The 27,036-nt window shown below is 34.2% G+C and overlaps 1 protein-coding gene across 1 annotated transcript; it reads right to left on the bottom strand.

The window, feature by feature from the left end:
- Positions 1–2,316: 2,316 nt before the first annotated feature.
- On the bottom strand, positions 2,317–21,284 carry GIN1 (gypsy retrotransposon integrase 1; the record flags this gene model as incomplete). Its single annotated transcript, XM_079704073.1, has 7 exons — positions 2,317–2,890; positions 9,726–10,011; positions 10,485–10,661; positions 10,757–10,948; positions 17,407–17,712; positions 19,316–19,509; positions 21,143–21,284. 7 exons carry the CDS (start codon positions 21,282–21,284, stop codon positions 2,616–2,618), a joined length of 1,572 nt encoding a protein of 523 aa, XP_079560199.1. The 3' UTR covers positions 2,317–2,615.
- Positions 21,285–27,036: the final 5,752 nt, after the last annotated feature.

Genomic DNA, 27,036 nt, shown 5'->3' with positions numbered 1-27,036 from the left:
ACACTAGGAGGTAGGCCTGGTTCAGTCTCCCCTGGGGTCACTGCTCCTTCCCCTGGGTCCCGATGCGCACAATACTTTGTGTGTGACCTCCAAGGTGGAGTCTCTGTTTCCCCCAGTCCTGTCAAAGTCCTGCAATCAAATCCCACTAGCTTCAAAGTCTGATTCTCTAGGAATTCTTCCTCCTGTTGCCAGACCCCCAGGTTGGGAAGTCTGATGTAGGGCTCAGAGCCTTCACTCCAGTGGGTGGACTTCTGTGGTATAAGTGTTCTCCAGTCTGTGAGTCACCCACCCAGCAGTTATGGGATTTGATTTTGCTGTGATTGCGCCCCTCCTACCGTCTCATTGTGGCTTCTGCTTTGTCTTTGGATGTGGGGTATCTTTTTGGTGAGTTCCAGTGTCTTCCTGTCGATGACTGTCCAGCAGCTAGCTGTGATTCTGGTGTTCTCACAAGAGGGAGTGAAAGCATGTCCTTCTACTCCACCATCTTGGTTCAGCTTCTGTTTTCTTAAGGTTTCTGGAATTCTACTTGGAATTCAGTTGGTCTGTGGTATAAGATGGAGTCCTTGATTTCTTTCCTCCAATCACTTTTCCTTTAGCGTATATTAAACATAATTTAACCTTTCTTAAATGAGTAACCGTAATATCTCACCTCAGGTTTCCATTTTCAATATCACTGTTCAGTATGGTTGATGCAAAAAATATGAGACATTCTGTAGATCTTGAGATATACTGCATTCATCACTAATGCTACTAGAATAGTTCAGGTTCCTATTATTCATCATCACTTCAAAGTCATAACAAGTAATCCTCCATGCTTTGATTCTCTCCTCCTCTAATCAGTTCTTTACTAGTTGCCAGATAAAACTTCCTAAAGCATAGTCCTGATGACACTTCCCTATACAAAGACCTTCAATGGCTCTCAGAAAATAAAAAATAAAAAATAATAATTTAGGTATTTATATTACTTTGCTAGGGCTGCTGTAACAAAGTGCCACAAACCTGGTGACTTAAACAAAAGATACTATCTCACAGTTCTGGAGGCTAGAAAGCTGAAATGAAAGTGTTGACAGTCTTGCTTCCTTCTCTGGGCTCTGAGCAAGAGTCTATTCCATGCCTCTCCTTTAGTTTCTGGTGGTTTTCTGGTAAACTCTGGCATTCCTTGGCTTGTGGATGAATTACCCCAATCTCTGACTTCATCTTCACATGGCATTCTCCCTGACTCTATGACCAAATTTCCCCCTCTTGTAAGGATATCAGTCATACTGGATTAGGCCCCACTCTACTTCAATATGACCTCATCTTAACTAATCAATATCTGCAATAACCTTGTTTCCAAATAAGGTCACATTCTAAGGTACTAGGGTTTAGAACTTCAACATGTGAATTTGGAGGGAGGGGTACACAATTCAACCCCTACCAGTATTCAAAGCCCTCCACAAGGTTTCCTACTTCCCCTTCAGCTTTATCTCCCCATGCCTTACCATTTGGCCTTACACCGGAGGCAATGTAGACAACAAAAAGCCCTGCCTTTCTGTAAATCAATTCAATACTTTCTGTCTCTGTGCATTTCTTTTCCTCTAATTTTTTGGACCCTCTCACCAAATCCTATTCATTCTTCAGGGTCAAGCTCAAAAGATCCTTCCATTAATAGCCTAAGTTTCCTATCCAGAAATAAACTCTTTCTTTTCTTCCTCCCTAAATGTATTATTTGCACTTTTCTTATGGAACTTAGCACATAACTTGTAACTACTGTTGTACATGGCTTATATGATCTATATTCCCTACTGGACTGTACGTCTCTCTTGGGGACAAGGCATACATAGCATTTATTTTTCCCACAGTATTCTTCAAAATGCTTTATAACAAATATTTGTTGAGCAAAGTTATAACTATCATAGAAATTATAGTTTAAAATCTTTGATATCAGTTATTTTATAATTATTATTTACTTCTTTAAGACTGCAGAAAAAATCTTATTAATGGATGCTTCTGACTTTAAAATATACTATGGAAATGCACAAATGTTTTCAAACTAATATATAGTTTCAGATCCTAATCCTGAGCCTGTCTAACAAGGTGAACTTACCAATACACTGTAGGGGCCCATTAAACAGCTCTAAATTTTTTCCTACAATATTGTTTTTAGAAGTTCCAATGACACAGAAAGAGGTTCCATTTATCACATTTAATAAATATTTATTAATGCAATTCTAGGTAGTTCAAACTTATTTTTTAAAAGGGGGGCATATTAAAAAAAATTAGAACTGAAAACATGGTACTATTATCAAACAAAGTTTTGAGAATTTTGAGCTAGAATTTAGTTTACTTCCTAAGAAGCAAGCATGCTTTGCCTGTTCTCTTTTTGGAAGAAAAAATGACATCTATGTAATATACTTCCTTTGCCTTTTTATTTATATATATATATATATATGCACTGACATTCAAATGAGGCACAACTTTAGATAAATAAATAGTTATAAAATAAATCTTCAGGATTTAGTCATTAAGAGTTTGTCAAGATACTTTTTCTAAGTAACCGTTTTGAATGGAAAAGATAACAAGATTCAAGGAGATATACTTTCTAAACAAGCATTTTAAAGGAATTTTGGTGTTCACTAACTTAAGTACTCAAGGACTTGGTTTGAAGAGTCCAAGAGACTAAAAGTCTGCTTTTCAAGAGTACTATGATCTTCTATCAAGGGAGAGATTTTGGCATTTCTATATTCTAACAGTTCATGATCCTTGCTTGATGTCAGTAATTCATTGTTGACTACTCCAATAGTTGCATCTTCTACCAGAATATTTGCTTGGTATGCTCCAACTGAAATTTCAGGCATTCCAATGTAGTCATGATCTGCCACTACTGAACCTTGTAAGAGATAAAGACTGTCTGAAAGAAGAAAGATAAATTTGCCTTTTAGAATTATAATTAAATCACTTTAAAATTAAATAATGTTAAATGAGGAACAAAATCCCAAGTAATACAAATTAACTATGAAGATTAATTTCTGGTGGGTTCTTGTATCTCCTAAACAAATACGCCAAAGAATGAATAAAATGATATATGAATTTGACAGTGCATACACACAGAATTCAGGAAAGATCAAGGATTTTAAAAGAGCCAAACTTTTTTTTTTCCAATTAAAAAAATAGGAATAATATAAAGGGATTTTTTTTACAGGATTAAAAAAAATTTTATTGGGGTATAGTTGATTTACAATGTTGTGTTAGTTTCAGCAAAGTGAATCTGTTATACATACACATATATCCACTCTTTTTTGGATTCTTTTCCCGTTTGGCCATTACAGAGTATTCTCTTGACCTGTGTTTGGTAGGTGTGGGTGGAGGGGGTGGTAGGTGTGGGTGAGGGGGTGAGAATCATGGTATGGATTAAAAACAAAAGTTATAAAACTATATTTTTGATGTTGATGATATTCTTAATATACTTCTGCAAAGCATTTCTGGGTGAATTAACGGGGTCTCGAAAGATGTTTTATTAACAAATGGAATTGTTAAATCCTTAAATTTACAACTTTAGATAATTCTCTGGTCTTTATAGAATCCATATTAGGGCAATAATATTAAATTGTCACAATATGAAATGACAAACTAAAATGAAGATTAAGTTCCTAGAATCAGGCTTATATAATAGGAATGTAAAAGTAGGCAGGCTACAATGAATTAGATTAAAAAGCTTAGCTTACTTAAGTCTAATTTAATATTAAAATGCTCATGACCTTTTAAGGTGTAGCAAAATCCATACTAAAATGTGACAAGGAATCTTGCCTGTCAGCATTTCATTCTATTTTGAGCAAATTTATCATCACTATCAGGAAAAAAATGCTTAAAATGAAAAACACATGGCAAAGCAGCAGCATCTTCATAAATAAAGGTTAATTATATAGAAGAATTTCTCCCTACATAGTATTTTAATTCATTACAACAAGGAACTATTCCACCGCAGCTGATTAACTTCCTGGACCCCTGCCTTCTCTTTCTGGATTTTCTCCCAAAACATTAACAGATTCTCTTAAAGATTTTAATACCTTAAAGAATCCTCAAATTTTAAGTTCAAGAAACAGCAAAAGGAACATTAATTATCCATTTAGATTAGAGAGCAATGAAAGTTTCTCAGAGCAGATAAATTTACTAATATATCCCAGAACATGATACCACCCTACCCATCCTCATACTAATATGTGAAAAGCTAACTGAATCTATTCCAACCCTATAAGTTACACATTTATGAACTTTAAATTTACAAACATCAAAAGATCAAACAGGACTTCCCTGGTGGCACAGTGGTTAAGAATCCGCCTGCCAATTCAGGGGACATGGGTTCGAGCCCTGGTCCGGGAACATCCCACATGCTGCGGAGCAACTAAGCCCGTGTGCCATAACTACTGAGCCTGCACTCTAGAGCCTATGAGCCACAACTACGCGTGCCTAGAGCTCGTGCTCCACAACAAGAGAAGCCACCTCAATGAGAAGCCTGCGCACTGCAACAAAGAGTAGCCCCTGCTCGCCACAACTAAAAGAAAGCCCCCACACAGCAAAGAAGACCCAACGTAGCCAAAATAAATAAATAAACTTAAAAAAAAAAGAATATAAAAAAAAAAGATCAAACAAAGCTACGCTCTCTCCCAGCAGATGGCATAAGTAGACTTGGGCTTGTATGGACATTTAGTTTTGCCCATTTACTGCTTCATTAGGCAACGTGTAGTTGGTATTTTAGTTTTGAGAGGCTTTCTAAGTTTAACCCCACCAATTCTTATTAATGCAAAAGTAGTAATTAGATTGAAAATGCTGTTAAGAAGATACACATATTTATGATGGAAATAAAAGGATGGGTCACTGAAGGTGATAAGAAAATGATTTTTGTATGCTAGTAGGGGATGAACTGCTGAACAAGAGAACAATTCTGAAAGATAAAAAAATCATGCAACCCATGAGAAGTGCTATGCCCAAGAGTAGCGGGAAAGAAGAAAAAATGATCAGTGAAATTGAAACACTTTTAGAATGTGTTGCTAGAGCTTCAACATCAAAGTCTGCTATTAGCTTGTTAATACTAGAGCAAGATAGGTTGTAATTTAAAAGAGAACTTAAAAAAGGTTAGGTATGGTAAAAATGTTGCTGATGAAATTTTTCTAATAAGCCATGAAGAATTTCATAGGTTCAGGGTACACTGCTGCAATGTATTAGTGACAGCAGCTACAACATAGCATTTAAAGTATTTCCAAATTGGATCTTTGCAGAGATCTTTGATAAAGGAAGTTTTCTGTCTCAAAAATTTTTTTCCATACAGAAAGCAGGTTGTAGTAAAATATGTCCAGTAAACATGTATCAACAGAGAAACTATGGATAGATGTAAAGCTCTTAGAAGTTATCACTTTGATTTCCTGCAAATGCATTCAAAGACCTTGAGCGTAAAAACCTCCTAATTACAGTAGACTTAGAAACAAATGGACTTTACCAACCTCACCTGTTTGTAAGAGGACAGCTTCCATATGAAAGTAACCAATATATATCTGAATATATATACACACACAGTTTCTTTTAAATAAACTTTAAAGTAACTTAGTGTGATAAAACTGTAGAGAATAAAGATTATACTCAGCAAATTCTACACAAATCACTCTATATGCAATGGGAAACTACTCTGGAGATTTCAAGCCTTCTTTGTGTAGGAAAAAACAAAATTCTCATTCATTCATAAAGGTCAAATATGTTTCAATTCCTACTATGTTCTAAATCTAGTGGACCCAACAGAAATGCTCTTTAACTTCGAAAAAGATTACCAAAGACTTACCAGAAAGAGATTTTTGAGGCCTTACATACATGTTGAAATAATGCTATCTTAGATATATTGGGTAACTATAAAATATATTATTAAAATTTTTTTCACCTACTTTTTAAACATGGCTACTAGAAAATTTTAAATTATATATTACATAGTTTTTGCATTATATATCCATTGGACAGTACTGATCTAGAACAATCCTGAGTTAGGGATATAGAAAAGAACAAGATAAGTTTTTACACCCAAGATAAAAAGAGAAATAAACAAACAAAACCATATTAAAGGACTTTTCTACTCAGTCACATTACACGATAGAATTTAATTATTTTAATTTTCTCATTCTATTGATTTAGTTACTATTATGACATGTTTGATAAAAGCATTATTTCAGTTTTGACTGGACTGAATACTTAAGTCTTTAGTTTCTTAGAAGCAGAGGTATTTTCAAGACATTTCAGGAAAGTGTTATCAGCAGTTTTGACATACTTCTTCTTATTTAGTTTTAAGGAGAAAAAAAATGAGATTAAGAGTATTAAAATTTCCCTAGGGAGAAAAATAAGTTAAAACCAAAGCCTCAGAAAAGTCTGAGTGATTTGGATTAATTTATTTTTTCAAATAGAAAGAAAAGTACAAGGTCTCAGAATAATTAATTTTCTTATTGTGAAGTGTGGTGTCTTGACTAATCCTATACATGGCCTGATATCCTAAAACTATTACAAATGTGTTGCCATACTAGTACATCTTTTCTCATGATAAAATAACAAATAACTACAATTTGATACATACCACATAATTGTCATAACAGATAACCAATACTAACACAGAGAACTGAATGACTTTTAATTTTGAGATTACAAAATTAGAGGCCAAAGGGAGGTGCTCTGCTAAAACTACAGTTGGCTCTCCATATCCCAGGGTTCGGATCCATGGATGTGCAGGTGGGGTAGGGGATAAAGGTTGGGGGTACTGTACTATGCCATTTTATGTAAGGGGCCTGAGCACGAGCGGATTTTGGTATCCACAGGGCTCCTGGAACTGATGACTGTGTATTAATAATAAAGTCAAGCTCATGGGCTTGATACTAATACAGGGACTAAGCTTTATTTTGTTTTGCGAATGTAGACCATAATTGTGGTAGGCAGAATAATGGACCCCTAAAGATAGCCATGTACTAATTCACGAAGCTTGTGATTACGTTACCTTACATGGCAAAGGAGAATTAGGGTAGTGATAGAATTATGGTTGCTAACCAACCAACCTTGAAACAGGGAGATTATCCTGAATTATCAGGATGGGCCCAAGGATAAGAGTCCTTAAATGTGGAAGGGGAAGGAAGACTAGGAGGATGGAGTGATGTAATGTGAGAAGAACTCTACCCCCACTGCTGGCTTTTAAGATAGAGGAAGAGGACCACAGCCAAGTAATGTGAACAGCCTCTAGAAAGTGGAAAATGCACAGAAACACCATCTTCTCGAGCCTCCAGAAAGGAACACAGCCCTGCAAATGCATCAATTTTAGCCCAATGAGACCTACATTGGATTTCTAAGTATAGAACTGTAAGATAATAAACCTGTGTTGTTCTAAGCCACTAAATTTGTGGTAAATTGTTATGGCAGCAATAGGAAACTTATAAAAGAATAAAAACCATTTCACAAACTGTGAAGGGCAATCAGACCAAAGCCTTTAGGGGAGGCAGACACAAACTGATCACAATAATTCCCACTCAAAACAAACAAAACTACTCAAAATCTATGTCAGATAGAATAATGGGTCAATAACATTTTTCCTTTCAAAGGGAAACATTACGATTATGAAGAGACACTATGGTATGTCAAAAAATTTCTTGTTAAAACACTTAGTCTTGAAAAGGTGCCTGGCACTGAACTAGACAAAAAGGCAAATAGGCCTGCTTAAAATAGCAATGTCAACCTAGTACTGAATGTGCTCCCTCAACATTATGTTCTAGATAAGAATGGATAAGAAGTTCGCAACGGAAGCATATCTGCTTTGTACAGTGAGCTTTAATACAGCTATGAAATCTCAATGCTGGTAAGAGCAACCATGCAGACAAATTCATAGTTCTTTTGGCTATACCTTGTTCAAATTTATGTCAAAAGAATGGGATGACTATTCAAAGACATTTTGTTTGGTTTAAATTCAGTTCAAAGACTCTTTAAAATCAGCTTTTGAGGAGATTTTCAGGAAAATATGTGATAGAAATCACATTTATTTTGAATTTTCTACAAATAAGAGAAACAGACAAAAATGGACCAAAGAGTAAACAAGAACCAGACTCTAGGATAGCTAGATTAGTACTTCCTTTGATTAATAAGAAAAAACTATTTTACCCATCAATCTCAGGTTCCTTATATGTATACACTAGTACTAATACTGCAATTTCCTTTGTATTACTGGAAGAATAATCTGCAGAGAATTCAAGCATGAGGCAAAAATTGTACTGCCTCTGTTTAGAAATTGTTCTATTCAATTGGATTCTGAAATATTCAGCAGTAGCAAAATGTTAGGTCTCCTTAAGAAATTCTTCGGCAAGAGCAAATTGCAAAATGTTGAAACAGATCCTGATACAGCAACATTTTAAGCAGAAATTTTGTATTAATTAAGGAAGGTTAACACATTAGAAGGGAGCAAGTCCTGAACGCCAAAGATTAAGGGGAAAATCAAAAGAAGAAAAAAGGACAATATGCACCTGTATAATCTTTTGTTCCTACTTAACTTGCAGAAGGGAGAAATCATAAAGGGCAGCTTAGAACTAAGAGGAGGCACAAGGAATAAAAGTGCTTATCTTCTAACAACGAGAATGAAGGTACTGTGAGCTTTCTGAATTGGAACAGTCCAAGCTAAGTTTACTACTAGAGCAACTGGTTCTGCCATAAGCAGAAAGGAAGGTACTCAGAGCTTTTAACATTAGAGTTGTGACCCAGATCAGAAACAGAGTTGAGCTATTACAAAGCAGCCCCAAGGGCTTCATATCCTAAGAAAGAGGGTTATCTATTATTATCATTTTTGTAATTATTATTTACTTAAGCCTGTTAAATAACTCAGTTGTTTATATTGTTTAAAAATGTACTAAATTGTATCTTCCTTAATTGCTACTCAGATTCAAATATTGATGCTTTATCTTTCTTTATAGAAAAAACAAAATTAACTAGCTAAGGTACCAATTCATTCCCTCTAAGTTATCCACCCCAAAGAAACTCTAGGGAGCACATACAATAGGACAAAGTAAAAGCCTGAATAAAGTGGGATTTAATCTGAAAGCCATGTCATTTAGCTCCAGTCTATGAAAGAAAGGGTTAGAGAAGATCAGGATATCGTGACTATTCGTAATCACATTTTGAGGCAAGTATTACCTTGTCCAGTGTGCTATTTACCTCTTCTTATAATGGCACTTTATAGCATTCTGAGCATCTCCCACTCTCACCCTCCCCTGCATCCACCATGACTGTGACTAAGATGCAACATTAAAAATTAATCACATTTTTAAATGCCCACTAATATATTTATCTCACAACAGAATTCCAGATACATGTTTGTTTTTGGCATTATTTATCTTAGTTACTATCACTTCATATTAAAAGTGACAAAATATTCTGAAAATGAAAATAATGAAGATATAATTCTTCTGTGAAACACGTTCAGTGTCTCCCACATGAACTGTGGGAAAGTGTGTGAAAAGTACACTAGAAATCAAAATAAAATCTCTTACAAACCTGACAGTTCCAGAAGACACATGCTAATAAAAAAGACTACCTGGGCTCCAATACTGTACAAAATTTTATAAAAATAAGAAGGGAAAAGAAAAACTAACCAAAGGAGGGGTGTGGGGCAGGGGAGATTTCTTATATTTTTAACTTCTCTCTTCATTCAAAGAAAGTAAAAATGTAGAGAAGTGACAGATATTTACCTTGTTCACTGGATTCTCTTACATAGGGCTTGAGGTGGGACATTTTGATGGGTCTTTTAAGTCTTGTCCCAGTGTTGTCTCTCAGAACAGCACATCCATTTTCTGTAATATAGTCTATGACACAAGGACCAACCCATTCAGATTGGAAACGACCATCCTTCCACCAGTTTTTCCTTTGTCTTAAAACTTCATGACCCACTTTTAGATGAAATGGATTTAATTGCGTTGGTTTCTTTTTAACAATGATTTTGCTTTTATTTAGTTCATCAAAACTGTTGTTCTCCATCTGCAAGTGTAAAAACAAAAAAAAAAAAGAACAAAGGGATGAAAGAGCTAGAGTTTCTTGAAGGTATATACAGATAATATAATAAAAAGATTACTTATTGAGATGCTACTGAAAGCTAGGCAAGAATCCCACTTAATTTTTTAAAACAATGTTTCAAAGTCAGTATTATTACCTCAACTTTATAAAGAAAATAAAGTAATATATGAGATAAAGTAATATGCCCAAGTTAAACAACTAGAAAGCAAGACCAGGGATTTGAATTCAGCTCTACCTTGATTCCAAAACACATAGTTTTCCTATTAATGTCTCTCAGAATTTCACAGCTAATAAACATACTGTTTAATCAAAACAGAATTCAATAGAAAAAATTTGGTTTTAGGGTATATCATATGTATGTGAGTGTATGCTGAAATTAAAAAAAAATCACTATAGATTTTTAGATTATAGAGTTTTTTTCTATTAGATAGAATCACCTGGCCCGCTGAAGTTGTCTTATTCTCCATTATTTTATCAGCTTCTTTAATTGCACCTAGAATTCTGGCAAACATACTTGTATTACTACCATCCACTTCACGAAGAATATCTGAAGTCTCAGGCATGTAAAGATTTCGATTAAACATTTGAAAATATGGTGTATTTTTAGTAGGTTCCTATTAAGAAAAATAAACAACAATTTGTAATAAAACATTTATGTAGCCAAGAAATAGTCATAATTCACAAGTACAGATTATAAAAAGGTACATACCAAGTGAGTAACATTGAAGGCAAATGAAACAGCTGCTAGGTGATCATCCCAGTTGTTTGGGTAGTCAGCACAGTGTTTGGAAAGAAATGTTTTGATTGTGCTAGATGTACTTACAGTTGGATTAATAGTTTGGGAGGCATGAGAAATTACAATTTGCTTTGTACCAAACAATTCACACAGTTCTACATTGATCTGAAAAACATATAAAAAACAAAGCTGATTTTAAAATCTGTATGTTATTTTTCCCTGGATTGAAAGGTTACAAAAGAATTTGAATCTTACCTTTTACTTGACCATAGCCAGTCTTTATGAAAACATACACATTTTGTTTAAAAGAGTAACTACCATTTATTGAGTCCTTACTATGTGCTGATGCTTTACATTACAGTCATTATACCTGACAAAAATCTTATGAGATATTATTAACCCTATTTTAAAGATAAGAAGCTGAAGCTCTGGGAGGTTAAGTGCCTTGCCAGACACACACATACAGCAAGGAAATGGAAGAACAGAATTTAACACTAACTCTGAGTTCAGATAACATTTTAATTCAGTAGACAGTTTCTCAAACACAGTTAACATAATCCACTTGACAGCTATATGACCTTGGCCACATCACCAAACCTCTGTGTACTCAGTTTCTTCATCTGTAAAATGAGGAAAATCCTAACCACGACTCTCTTGAGGATTAAATGAATAAATGTTTATAAGGTACTTAAAACAGTGCTTGGCAAGTAGTAAGCACTTTATAACTCTTAATGTTACTATTATTTTTGTTGTTATATTTATTATGGGCAGGGCCTAATAAGTCAAAATGAGTTTCGAAAACTTCTAAGAATAAGCCTGTTAACTTATTTTTCCTACCTTATTTACACCTCAAACTATTTTTTCTTATTATTTTTAGTTGGGGTAGTCAGATAGTAGTGATATAGTAGTGGGGTAGTGATATAGTTCTGGCCAAACAGATTTAAGTGAAAGTTGTTGGGCAGACTCAGTTAGTTCTAGCTTTTTTTTTGCCCATTAACCTCCCCCTTCTTTCTGCCAGAAATATAGAATTTGTGGCATGCCATATTGTAAGCATAAGGTTGAGAGTCCCATCTCAAAGATGGTGGAACAGAATGCTAGAAGCATGGGTTCCCAGTGACATTCAGAGTTACCCTTCCAACCCTGGAGAGCCTGGCTTTCTTTTCCCTAAGTATAAAATAAACTCCTATTGGAGTTTATATATTGGAGGGAAGAGAAGGGTTCTCTGTTACTCGCAGTGGAATACAATTCCTACCTAATATATGTACTAATTAAGGCTGCTTTTTTTTTAACATCTTTATTGGAGTATAATTGCTTTACAATGGTGTGTTAGTTTCTGCTTTATAACAAAGTAAATCAGCTATACATATACATATATCCCCATATCTCCTCCCTCTTGCGTCTTCCTCCCACGCTCCCTATCCCACCCCTCTAGGTGGTCACAAAGCACCAAGCTGATCTCCCTGGGCTATGTGGCTGCTTCCCACTAGCTATCTATTTCACATTTGGTAGTATATATTAGTCCGTGCCACTCTCTCACTTAGTCCCAGCTTACCCTTTCCCCTCCCCGTGTCCTCAAGTCCATTCTCTACATCTGTGTCATTACTCCTGTCCTGTCCCTAGGTTCTTCATAACCATTTTTTGTTTAGATTCCATATATATGTGTTAGCATACGGTATGCTTTTCTCTTTTTGACTTCACTCTGTATGACAGACTCTAGGTCCATCCACCTCACTACAAATAACTCAATTTTGTTTCTTTTTATGGCTGAGTAATATTCCATTGTATATATGTTAGGCCACCTTTTAAATCAAAAGTAATCTAAAAGAAATCCCAGAAAATAGGTATCATTTGGGTCAGCCTCAATCTGAGGTCATAATTAATGGTTTTTAAAATGACTGACTTTTGGAAAAGGCTTCAACTTGTTGGAAGAGGTTGCCTAGAACTGATCCAGTGAATCCATTTGTGAGATGCTACCTAGATATCCTTACCCCAAGAGCCTTTTTTTCTCCCCATCAAACCAGACATTCCATTAGTGGTCACAATTTTAGTTTTCCATAAGACACATTTTTAAAATTAAAGAAATAATTTTTCCTTTACAAACATTAATTCTCTTTTCTTCAGAGGTATAAAAAGGTCTTTGTGTATTTTATTGAAACAATTTAGCAAATACTCAAATGCTCTAAGCTGAGATGTGAGAAACATCTGTACTTTCATCAACTTTATAATAAACCTCCCACATTGTGTATAATGTTCTAAATCTTATTTCAATAGTTTAGCAGTGTTTCCTATGTCAGTATATGCTGACAAAAAAACCATTTTATTTTGTCACGATTATGCCTGCTGTGTAATATTTAAGCCATTTAAATCACAGCAAAAAGAACAAATTTTCTTAATCACGTGTGATTTTTAGTTTTTTTGTTAAACCTCATAAAAGAGGCTTATAAACATTTATTGTTACTTTTGGTAAAATTTTCATAGTCTTGGATTATCATATGACTATTCTTTTATTTTTAAAATTAATCTTTATTGGAGTATGGTTGCTTTACAATGTTGTGTTAGCCTCCACTGCACAACAAAATGAATCAGCCATACACATACAGATATCCCCTCTCTATTGGACTTCCCTCCCGTTTAGGTTATCACAGTGCATTAGGTAGAGTTCCCTGTGCTACACAGTATGTTCCCATCAGTTGTCTATTTTATACATAGTACCAATAATGTATATATCATATGACTTTAAACATGACTGGAAAGACTGCTGGTGATTCATAATGGTTTCATATTGTCATTACCTAGTATTTTGAAGTACTATATGCATTTAGGATGAGGCTTTTCATTAATAAAGGTGAAAGTAAGACAATATTTCAAATAGATTTCTTGATAATTTTGAATTTTGGTGGCCAATTTCCTATCAGATCTGATTAGTCCACATTTATTTTTATATCGTTAATGCATCTGTGAAAGAGCTAGTACTAGAAGTTACTTGTGTCAGCTCTATCATTTTCCTGTGGTTGAAAGGTGATTGCATTATTATTCGTATGATCTTGTTTCACTGCAAGAAAATTAAGCCACCTAGCTATTCTATGAAGGGTAGTTTGGCAAAAACTGGCCAATATCCATAAATTTAATTACTGCTGCTAAAGCAAAAGAATGAGTGAGGGAACCACTATGGACTCCCACATGTTGCAGATTCTCACTTTTCTCCCAAGATACCTTCCCGTACCATGTGCGACATACAATCATCTGCTTTGTTGATTCAGGATGCTATTATCAATCTCTATATATTATTAGCAAAAGCTTCATTTCTTATTTATTAGATAAAAATTATAAACAAAAGTTCTAATATTGTCATCCTACAAACTAGATTGTCTTGCACACCCCATTTTGCAGACCACTGCTGTATCAGTCAAGGTAGGCAATATTATACTGCAGTTACAAAACACATTCAAGGCTCAGTGGTTTAACTCAAAAATTTTACTACTTGCTCAGACAAGGTCAGCTGTCTCTCCAAAGCACCTAGGTGCCTCAGAAATCCTGGATGGGAGAAAATCCACTACCCTTTAGGGTAATATCTGAAATATGCAGTTAATTCTCCAGAGACAGAATAAGACTGGGAGAAGGAAGAATCGAGGATGAAGTTTTCAGTACCTCAGGCTGAAAGGGGCACACATTCATCCATTCAACTTCTTTGCCCAGATGTGTTACTTGGGCTTGCCCACCTGCAAGAGGCTAGGACAGTCGTCTATGTTTGTAAGGCTAGGAGAACTAGTTATTGCTAAGCACTAGTAATTTATATCACAAAACAACAGATGATTATGTATATTTTAATCACTAATAGTTATAAAAGCAACATAATGCTAACATATAAACTGAAAAGTTAAGGGAAAAAACCTATAATCTCATTACTCTTAAAAACTCCATGGTTAACCATATAAATTTTTATTTTAGTTTCTTTACATCTATTTTTACAGTTATCTGTGTAAAATATGTATACATAATATATGTAATAAAATCTTTTATCGAGAGTTTTAACTGAACATGTTTTAATCAGTGTCCATGTTATTTCCTTTTCTTTGTAAACATTTTTAACGACTACAAAATATTTCACCATGTGACTTGACGTTTTTCTGAAACACTTTCTTTATTTGGATATTTAGGTCATTTCCTGTTTCTCGTTAATATACATAGCATTGTGGTAAGTAATATCATAAAAGAGCTATTTTTCTATACTTTGGATAATCGCCTTAGAATTCTTAGAAATAGGATCGTTCACCAGAAGATGTATGTATGTATGTATATATATATATATGGCTCTTACTGGACCTTTGGCAGACTGCTTTACAAGAGTTAGTTTCAAGTTGCTATACTACCTGTAATGTAAGGCTATATTATTTTATCTGTAGTCTACTTGGTATTTTTGGTATTACTACTATTTTTCTTGATTTAGATAAACAAAAAATGGTCTTAATTTACATTACTCATTACTATTGGGTTTGAACATTTTTCCATATTTATTATTTTTATTCCCTCTTGTGAATTACGTTTCTGCCATTGACTAAATTTTTTAATTTGTTTGCATCTTTTATAATAAAGGCATTAGCCCTTTCCTGCATGAATGTGCTTTATTTTTGTTGGCCTATTTCTTGGCCTGTATGTTTTGGTGATTTTACCACATATAAATTTCTAATTTTTAAACAGCCAAAGTTGGTGATTTTTCCATTTAAATGTATGCCACTATTCCCTAAGCTTGGAAAGTTAACTCAGTCTCTAGAGATTGAAAAAAAAAAAGTCAACAGTATTTTTTTTTTGTTTCAATTAAAAAAACCAAAATTTTTAATTTACCTGAAAACAATTTTGGTATGCAGTAATTCTAAAATCATATTATAGAAATAACTAGAAATAATTAGAAAATTGTTATCTATGCTGTTAATTAAATTTATTAAATAATCCTTCTCTAACTCCACTCATTTGTGATACCAGCTCTATCATTTTAAACATGGTTACTAAACTCTGTGCCAAAGGGCCTCCTTAACATCTGTTGGACACCTTGAAAACTACTAGCTTAAGGTAGTTTATGGTTTCAACATTAGATCAGACTACATTCCTTTTGATGATGCTGTATCTTTACAGAACTGTTTTTTGACAGGTGCTATGATAGAAAGCAACGACTGTATAAAAAATCAATGCGAAACAGGAAATGAGGATGGCAGTGTCCAAACTGATTCCAAAGTTTGAAAAGCTTAGCAGTGGTAAACAGGTATACACATCCCATTAGTAACTAACTGTGGTTATTTAAGAATGAAATAAAAATGAAATGAAAATGAAATGAAATGAAAAGAATGAAATGAAAATATTATTTCTTTCCATTTATGACTACTATTTTTTTAAATGGCTAAGTGGTTAGGATATAAATACTAAGTTGTTTGGACCTGTGCAGAAAAAGAGTTAACATAGCAGAACTAAGGCTGCTATCCTGTGAAAGTTCTGCTTACAAAGTTGGCCCTTGGCTGGTGTCTAGGACCTTGGATTTCGTGCGGGTTTCCACCACTCCCTAACTGATTAAGGGTGGCTCACAGTAACTAAACTGTTTATACAATCAAGGTGGCTTATGCTGAACACCTTCTTTCTTTTGAGAATCTAGAATTTTTGGTGCTTATGTGATCAGCTCCCAGTAAAAATCCTAGGCACCGAGTCTCTAGTGAGCTTCCCTGGTAGACAACAATTTACATGGGTTGCTATAACTCTGCTGGGAGAATTGAGCATGTCCTGTGTGATTACACTGAGAGAGTATGTCTTAGAAGCTTGTTCCTAGTTTCCCTGGGACTTAGCCCCATGAGCCTTTTGTCTGCTGATTTTGCTTTGTATCCTTTAGTTATAATAAATCTTAGCCATAGTATGACCATCTGCTGAGTCCTCCTAGTGAATTATAAAACCTGGAGATAACCTTAGGGACCCCTGGCACAAGCCCTAACTATTTGATAAGTATCAGTTTAGGTATTTCTTTTGGACTGAGATATCAAAGGTGCTGTGAACCTAGACAGTCTGGTTATTTTCTTACACCAGTACCCTGTCAATTATAAAAATTTAATAATATGCCTTAAGTACAGTAGTTATATTCCTTTTTTAGAATTTTTGTATGTATTCCTGTCTGCTTATTCTTTCAGGTTAACTTTAATCTGGATAAAGGCCAGGGCAAGGGAAAATGCTCCCTCCTTTTTAATGCTGATTAGAAATACATTAACATATAAATTAATTTTGATTTGGGAAAAATTCGTATCTTTCAATATTGAATAGTCTCATTCACGAACATGACTGTATTTCTCCATTTAGTCAATTCTCCCTCTACATGTCAATCATAGAATTTTTAAGTTAGAAGCAAAAAAAGACTCTTTGGTCCAACCTCCTCTTTTTAGTTTGAAGAAAACTAAAGATAGGTTTACAATTACTTGGTGGCACAGTAAGCACTAAAATCCTTAATTTCCAGTCCAACTACCTTTGTACTATACAATATTAAACCTCTATATCTGTAGGAATTTATCTAAACTTATTAAGTACCATATAAGTTTCGCTGCTCACTGAAAGGTGAGTAAAATATCCTCCTAGATCTAAGTAGTTTGTCTTACCTGATGAATGAACTCATCTCTTTGGTCCATTATTATTTTCTGAGGAGGTCCATATAAGAAAAATATATTGATAATAGCTTTAGAAATTTCTGATGCTGAAACATCACAAAGAGGCAAAATCACAACCCATTTTGTGAACAAATCTGTCATGATTATAGCATATACATGACTTCTGCTGCTTGTATGAAATGGGCCCATCAGATCAACAGTAACTATACTCCATGGATTCTCCACTTTGAGAAGGTGCTGTTTAGGTGCTAGAATAACCGTATTTTTTGCCACTTGGCAATGCTGACAAGCATATACCTATAAAACAGGCATACAATAAAGAAAAGGTATACAAATGTTAATATATTCAATATAATAAAAACAGTCTTATAAATTTGAACTTTGAAATGGTTGATAGGTATTTTGTGTTTTGAAGGAGAAACTTTTGGACTATACTCATAATAAAATAAAACCTATTCAGAATATAAGCAAATATTACTTGCTACTACTATTCAGTGACCGCCTTAAGGGGTCTTATTCACATGGAACATAATTCTGGTTTACAATCAATAAATATTTATTAAATGAATAGATCTTAAAACATGTTTTGCTATAATTTTAAATCAATATGTGAGTATATAATTTCTATAAGCAAAAATTTTTTTTCTTTTAAAGTTATCACTCTACTAAGTTCATTCATGTATGCAATAATATTCATTAAAATATAACTTTATTGAAACAATATTTATAGATGCCAGAAATTCCTCTAGGTCCTGGAAAAAGAGAATGAACAAAAACAACGCCCGTGCTGTCATGGAGCTTTCATTTGTGTGAGATGAGATCAACTGATCAACATATGGATGGTGCCATTGTTCAACATATTTCTGGAATTACACTTTGGAAACTACTTTCAAACCAAGTCCTGAACAAAATTTTTAAACCAATCTTATTGCATTATAGTTACTTTTGATCAAAATTTTTATTTTCTAGCTTTTCTAACTTAAACTAATTCTCATCACAAATAACCTTATTTCCAAAAATCATTTTTCAAATGATAAAGATGTGACAAAGATTTCATTGAATGTCTGTAAAGGAATGTGTGGCAGGTTCTAAAGGCAAATACAAAAACTGAGGTCTTTGGAATACCTGCACAGACTCACAAATGATACTTAGTTAAATTAAACGTTAGGTTAATTCTTTATGCCTGAAATGACAGTCTTTTTAATGCACTATTATGATTATTAAAGGGTTCTCACATACATACTAAGGAATTTCTATCATTTGCCATATGGAGCACACTAGAAAGAGTAGGGATCAATTGACCTAGCAGCAAGAATCCCAGAACTCCTATATGAATTTTCTATTAGAAGAAGTTGAGGTCCTAATGGGTTATAAAGTTTCAAAACTCAGATTAATTTCATTATCTTCACAACTTGATTTTGCAATTAGTTGGTTTGGGGTTTCTGCCATATTTGACATTTTCTATGTCAAGACAATATAGGGACAAAAGAGGAGACACACATGGGGCCTGACTTATAATGAACATATTCTCCTCTCAAGAAAAGATTGTATGACTGCCATCAAAGAGGTAATGATTAATTTTTGGTCAAAGAAATTTCAGCCCCATTTAAATTCTGCCTACAAAAGGTAGTTCAATGATGAAAATCTGGTTCTAGATAATCTATCTAAACAGACTATTTTCAAATATTTAAATAATGCTTTGTTCTAGTTCAAATTATATTTCAGTGATTTAAAGAAGATTTTTGAAGGGAAATAAAACTCCCTTTAAATGTTTTGCAGAAAAACTACCCAAAAAGTACTTAATGAGAAGTGATATCTAGAGTTAATCTGGAGCAAAAATGAAATTTGGATATATACTACAAAGACATTATTCAAAATATTTTAAATACATAAGCCATACCCACTGTTTGACATCATTGGTCACAGAAGTCCAATAGTAGCTGGATTCCACTAGAGTAAGGGTTCTGGATATGCCATGATGGGCTCCAGTGTCATTTTCATGGCATTCTCTTAGGACTTTCTTTTTTTCTTCTTCTGAAACAATTACCAAACGATTTTGTTTTCTGTCTTTTCCGACATAAAACAGCTTTTTTTCTGAAATAAAAAAATACCAAAAAGATATAATTGAAATTTTTAGATATCTATATAGTTTTAAGATAATCAAAGCCTTATCTTCAAACCGTGAGGTTTTTTTTTGTTAAATCTTTTTCCCTCTAATATAGAATATTTGTGATGATGCTACCATACAATCTGAAAGGTCCTCAGCTGTTACACTTACTAATAGATATTATAGTTTGTGCTATAGTTTTGTAGCTATCAACACAAGTAGGGCTAGCTTGTTCACCAAAGCACATGATAAATATGGGAGTATAAAATTATCTTTCTATGGGAGTAATCAAACTAGAAAAATACTTGCAGCAGGCACCTCCTAAAAAAGGCAGGAATTAGCAAATAAATTATGTACAGATAAGCAACTTCTGGAATAGAATTTTCCAAAATAGCATTTCATCATAGCTGTATTTTTGTAAGCAACCACCTCTCTTAAGTTTTTCTGGATTTGGATAGGAAATAGGGTTCATAAAGCCAAGAAAGTGGGCAAACCTTAATCCTCAGGACAGTTGTTTTCCTTTGGAGACACCTGGAAGGAGCCTATGGCTGGGAAGTAATCAGGGCAGGAAGAGAATCGCCAGTTCTCCAGTGTGGATGACTAGCTATTCAAACTCCAAAATACATCAGTAAGCTATTAGTGTGCTTAATTAAGCACATGCTGAGTGGAACATTCCTTACTTGAATTAGAAAGTAAGCAACTTAAGGGCAGGACTTATCTATCTTATTCATCAACATGTTCCCAAGGCCTAAAATGTGATTGGCACACAGTAGGAACTCAGTAAACATTTGCTGCATAAATGATTAAATAAATGAATGAATGAGTCCTCTTTAGTCTAAGATGTAATAGGTATGCCTGTTCTTAAGCTTAAGGGAGTTACTGGAAGGGGTGTACACAGGGAGAAACAAGCAGGTATTTATTTATTATCTTAGAATTTTCTTGACCTGCTTTGAGAAAAGCCTGATTCTGTACCTACAGGCAAAATTCCCATTAATAGTACCAACATTCATTTAGTCATCTGGTGATTGTACTTCTTTGCTTATCTCATCCCAAACTTCTCTTCCCCTTTGGAGGAGGAGGAGAAAGAGGGGGAAATTATCATAATCTTTGAAGATAAATATTCTACTGTCTTTCAAATATTTAATTCATTTAGGGGGATTAGGAATTCAAAAATAAATATGATCCTGAGACTATTTAATGGCACTGAGAGGGAGGAACCACAGAAATAAGTAGAGTAAATAAGTTAACTTTGTCAACATTTTCATATTAGGCATCAAATAAGTTCTTCATTGAGAGTGACAAGAGTGCTTGCAAGTGTACCACTAGAGTAGGAATCAACTGAGGACAAAAGCAGGTGACATTAATTTAGGTAAGTGTTTTGTTTTGTTCATGGTATCATTTTCTGTCTATGATTTAAAATACCCTTTTCACGCTTACTGGCCTTCAGTTAGCTTCAATGTGATTTTTATTTTGCTTTTGACTGAATGGCATTATCAATTTAAATGGTAATTGTTAAGCAACGACGAATTACTACAGAAATTCTCAGGATTCCACAAGGAATTACATATGGAGAAACATCTATATAAACTCTATACTAAAAATTGGGGGCATTAATTTTACCTTTGAAGGCAAATTTTTTTGCTGCTCTTCTTATGCCACTTCTCTCACTAGGCAGTGTAGTTGGATGATATTCACCAATTCGTTTATAATATGCAATCTGTTTAAGATGAAGGTCACCATTTTTTCCACTACGAACCATCATGAACCTAGGTAAAAGGTATTTAAAGATATAATTTAAATGATAAACTAATTCAGTTGCTATTTCAGTTTAGCCTTCTGTCATATTTCTGCTTACATGTGAACTGAACATTCCCGGAATATTATCTGTGTCAGAGATAACTGTAGTACAGAAAAGTGTGTGATGTAGATGAACTAAAATATTCAAATGCTATTTTTGAGACACAACATGACACATTATCTTGTCTCTTTCCATGTGAAAAGAAATACTGAAAAATTTCCACATACTGGGAAAAAAGGAAATGAACAAGCACACTTCAAAAAGTTTTGCTTAAAGTCTCTATTACTATCAACTGAAATGTTACTTACATAGGATGGTTCTGTTATGTGACATGTAAACAAATGACAGCTTATAAGAGGGAAAATATAATTTTATATTACTTCTAAATATATTCATGGTCATTGCAAAATGCAAAAAATTCTCAAATCATTTATGAGAAAGATACATTTTAGAAATGTTCAAATGATAAATGGCAAAGAAGATATTTAGCTACGCTAGATCTCATACACTCTTCTGAAGTACATTGTAAGCTAATTTTTCTTGAACAGAAATGATTTTTGTTCTGTGTGTACTTTCCCTATGTTAAAAAGAAAAATCTGGCTGGACTGGCCAAAACAAAACTTCTCTATTTTAGACCCTAAGCCATATGGAAACCATTACTACATTCAAAAGAAAAAACCTTTTCTTTCATATTTTCAGTCAAAACGAACTATTCTGTGCTGGTTATTCTGTTTGCCACCATCCCTGCTGATCCAGATACATGTTTGGCCTTTCTCTCCATGCTGCTGTACCCTAAAAGACTGACCCTTACAGACTGCATTTATAGTTTTCTGGTTGGACTTGTCCAATGGGAGGTATGAGCAGGCATATCAGATGGCAGAAGAAAGAGGTCAGGATATTTATTTCCTGGCTCCTTCCTTGGTTTAAGCTGCAACCCTCTACAATCATAGCTCCTGTCAGGAAGCCCATCTTCTGTGTCTCTAGTTCTCACTGGAAGTCTGTAACAACATTTCTTCTTGCTGCTTCAGCCCTAGAGGTGGTTGCTATTTTCTGCTGTTGCTAGTCTCCAGGTGCCATGTTGGTTTCTTTGACCCTTTCCATCATATGTTTATAAACAGGAACTTCATTAAATTTTCTTTAAAATTCTAGCAGAGTATATCTTCTGTTTCCTGCTAGAACTATAATTGATACAAATGCTTAAAATTCTGAATTTCCAAAAACAATATAGATGTTTACTGACCACTAGAAGATGCAGGGATAAGGCTACAGGAAAATATTACTGCAGAGAGAATGTTAGAACAAAGCAGAATAGACCATGCTTATAAACTATGGCTTAAAAAGCTTATTAAGTCTCTTTCCCAATGATACAGCACTTTGCACATTTAATAACCATCTTTCTGATCTTTTCATAACTTTGGGATATCAGTACATTTCTAATATCCCTTAACCTTAGGTTAGCATAAAGTGTAAGCCATTTTAAAAGCAAAGGTTCTGCAAAGCTAATTCTCTCCTATCATAACCTAAAAAACAGGTCAATTATCTCTATAAAACAATTAGCTTATTCTAAGTTTAATTCACTTTCAATTAAATACATAACGTTTTTTTATTTTATAATAAATGATTGTACCCCTAAATCAAACAAATGTACCTTATCACAGTTTCTAAAACATCTCAAAAATGAATGGATCAGATTTTAAGACCATCTATAAAACTACAGTAAATAAGACAGTGAAGTATTGGCATAAGCCAATACTTATGGATAGACAAACAGGTCACTGAAATAGAATAGGGAGTCCAGAATTAAATCCACATGTATACAATCAATTAATTTACAACAAAGGCATCAATACAATGGGGGAAGAGACGGTCTTTTCGATAAATGATGCTGAAGCAATTGGATATCTGTATCAGAAAAAAAATTAATATTGACCACCTACCTACATCAACAAAAGTAATTCCAGATAAATCATAAACCTAAAAGTGAAAAGTAAACTATAAAACTTCTGGAAGAAAACACAGAAGATCTTCAAAACCTTGGGATAAGCAAAGATTTCTTAAACAGGACACAAAAAGCACTATTCGTAAAAGAAAAAAATTATAACACGTTGGATTTCATTAAAATCAAAACCTATTCATCAAAAGACCATTAAGAAGGCAAAGGGTAATCCACAGATTGGGAGAAGATATCTTTAATATATATATATCTCACGAAAGACTCATACCCTGCATATATAATTAACTACTACAAAATCAAGAAGAAAAGGATAAAACTCAATACAAAAAAATGGGGGAAAAATCTTACATGACATTTCAAAGAAGTGAATATCCAAATGGTTAATAAGCAAGTGAAAATGTGCTCAACATCATTACCCCTAGGGCAATGCAAATTAAAGCTAAAATGATTTACAACTACACACTGTTAAAAGGGCTAAATTTAAAAACAGAGACAACACCAGGGGTTGTGAGGACAGGTAACTGAAACTCTAATACACTGTTTGTGGAAGTGTAAAATGGTACAGCCACCTTGGAAAATGGACAGTTTCTTCTAAAGCTAAACATGTTTACCGTAGGGACTTGGCAATTCTATTTTTAAGTTTATATCCTAGTGAAATGAGTATATGAGTATCAGAAGACGTGTATAAAAATTTTCATAGACGTTTTATAGTCATAATACCCCTAACCGGAAATATAAAGGCATCAAGAGGTTTTACCCTGTGTATACTCAGTCCTTGCCCTATAGACACTTTTGTTGTCTTCCAGTTCCATGTTGCTCTAAATCTCAGTGTTTTTCAAACTAACTGTGAAATCTGTGACAATAGACCCCTTGATGCCTTTATTTTCATGTCATCCTATCTACAGCCTTTCCTCTGCCAAAAGATTCTGTGGCAAACTTCCACCCTTCATCCATTTTCAATTTAGGAAGACTTGTGTGGTTTTAAGTATGGAATATAGACTGTCAGTCTACCTATCCATTTGCCTGCCTGTCATTCTAGCTCTGTATTATTAATAATTCTCCTTAACTCTTAAAAAATCAACCAGAAAATAGGCAAAAATCATTTTTCTCTGTCTTATTTTCATCTCTAGGATACACTGACACAAGCTCTTCCAAGTCCAAGAGACAGCAAGACCCGTCCTTTCTTAGTTTACATTAAATCATTATGATTTACATGCTGTAAAATTTATAATATACTATAAATGACCCCAAATTCTTGTTTTCCCTTAATGGCTTTTGGGACCACCAATGTTCTAAATCACCTAAAAGAAAACGTTAAAACATCCCAGCCTAGCCACTGGGAGCACGGTACCTGTAGGAGGATGAAATTTATTTAAAAAAGGTAAAATCCTTTGTTACCTCCATTTCAGAGACCAGTAAACGTTGCAAAATTCCCTGAAGGACATTAAAAAGAAAAGGGGAGAAGGCTTTTCAGGCCTCTGAAAAGCCCGCAGGAGCAAAAGACCAAACTCTCACACCTCAAAGGAAGTACAGGTCCTAAAACACAGAGGTTTATCCCAGGGGATACAAGGATTCTTCGATATATGCAAATCAATCAATGTGATACACCATACTAAAACACAGAGGGATGTGAGTAATTGTAACTGGTAGAAAAAAATTGGCCATTGGAAAACATGAATGTCTGCATAACGCACAGTGATGTCTATATCTCGCCCTTATATTTAAAAACCTCTCTGTTCTAAGTTCCCACCATACCCCTCCCATTTCCCTTCTCCTGGGTATCTTAGTCCATTTGGGCTGCTATAGTAATTTATTATAGACTAGGTGGCTTAATAATAACAAACATTTGTTTCTGATAATTCTAGAGGCTGGGAAGTTCAAGAACAATCTGGTGGATTCGGTGTCTGGTTACAGCTTGCTTCTTGGTTCATAAATGGCATCTTTGCTATGTCCTCACATGGTAGAAGGGGTTCAGGAACTCTCTGAGCTCTCTCTTATAAAGACACTTAACCCATTCTTGAGAGTTCTACCCTCAGGATCTAATCATCTACCAAAGATGCCACCTACTAATACCATCACATTAGGGGTTAGAATTTCAACACATGAATTTTGGGGGGACACAAACATTGTCTATAGCATTGAGGTAACTATAGTTACTTACTAATGGCATGCCTGCACCTCTGGTCAGTGTACAACTCCTCAAACCTTGTAATTAGATTAGACACTGCCACCCTCATTTCTTCTTCCATACTGATTTTCGTACAGTATCTGCATTATTACCACAGCAAACATCCAAAAACCAGTTTTACAAAGATATAAAAAAAAAGGAATGTAGTGTGACCTAATGTTGAAACTGTGAACTAGTGGTCCACAAGGGATATGACAGATGTTGGATACACCTGTGTTTCCTTTGAAAGTTTAAAATGTTTCATGGCACCCTGTGAATTCACTATGATGCCCTAGGAAGCCTTGGCACACAGCTTGACAATTCTGAGTTAAGGCATTTCAAGTGAATACAAATTGGATTTATTAAGTTAAATTTTTGGATGTTAAAAGGTTGTAGACTGACAACACTGATAGTTATAAATTATAGGTCGCTCAGAGGTACAGACTAAAAGTTTTCGACATTCCTTTAACTGGAATCAAAAAAACCTGGCAGATGGCAATGCTAATACTAAGTTCTCTAAGTGTATAGCAAAAAGCACCTATCAGGTCAATTCCATATATCTCTTTTCTAAGCACTTCCTAAATAAAGACAAAAGGCAAGAGGTAATTTCACAGAAGAAAAAGGTTTCTTATTTCATTTTCTCTTTGTAAAATTAATTTTTACACTTCTTAAAACATACACATCATTCTTGATGATGTGTACTTCTAACTTGCAAAAAGTTCAGGAAATAAGGCTTTCTAATTTGAAAGACCAATCATTATTAACAGGAGAGTTACTTTATTTCATTATTTCTATTCTTTTGCATCTTTCACACAATTATAATATAGCAAAGGATATTAAAATACATTTAATCTTCAAGAAGTAGGGAAAGATGAACAGATTTTTGAAAAATTAAATATACCACATCACACACTGAAAAATTAGATCTTGACTAAAGAACACATTAATATAGCACCGAAAGGAAGCCCAGTGACTGTGATTCAATATCCCATTTTCCAGATAAGAAAAAAGACTTCAAGTGGTTAATTCAGATTGAAATTGACTGGTAAATTATAATACTCAACAATGGAAGTAAATTATTCCTTTCTGAAACAGCATTTAAAAATTCCCATATAGGCTTCTGCCTAGAATGCATAAAGCTGGAAAAAAGTCACTCCTACCCTAACAATGAGAAAAGAACTGGATAAGCTCACTAAGATGTCAATTCTCCACAAACTGATCTATAGAATCAATGCAATGCAATCAGATACCCAACAAGCTCTTTTGTAGGAACTGACAAGCTGATTCTAAAATTGATATGGAAAACCAAAGGACTCAGAATAGATAAAACAAGTTTGAAAAACAAGAATATAGTTGAAAAATTTTACATTACCTGGTTTCAAGACTTACTTTAATGTTATAGTAATCAAAACTGTGTGGTACTGGCAAAATGACAGCCATTGGTCTACAGAACAGAATAGAGTGTCCAGACATATAGCCACACAGAAATGGTGTTTACTGATTTTTGACATAGGTGCCAAGGTAATTCAATAGAGAAAGGATAATATTTATAACAAATGATGCTGGAGCAACTAACTAAACATCCATGTGAAAAA

This window comes from Hyperoodon ampullatus, assembly GCF_949752795.1.
Source record: "Hyperoodon ampullatus genome assembly, chromosome: 4".
In the NCBI taxonomy this organism is placed as follows: domain Eukaryota; kingdom Metazoa; phylum Chordata; class Mammalia; order Artiodactyla; family Ziphiidae; genus Hyperoodon; species Hyperoodon ampullatus.
This window is presented reverse-complemented; position numbering and strand designations above follow the sequence as displayed.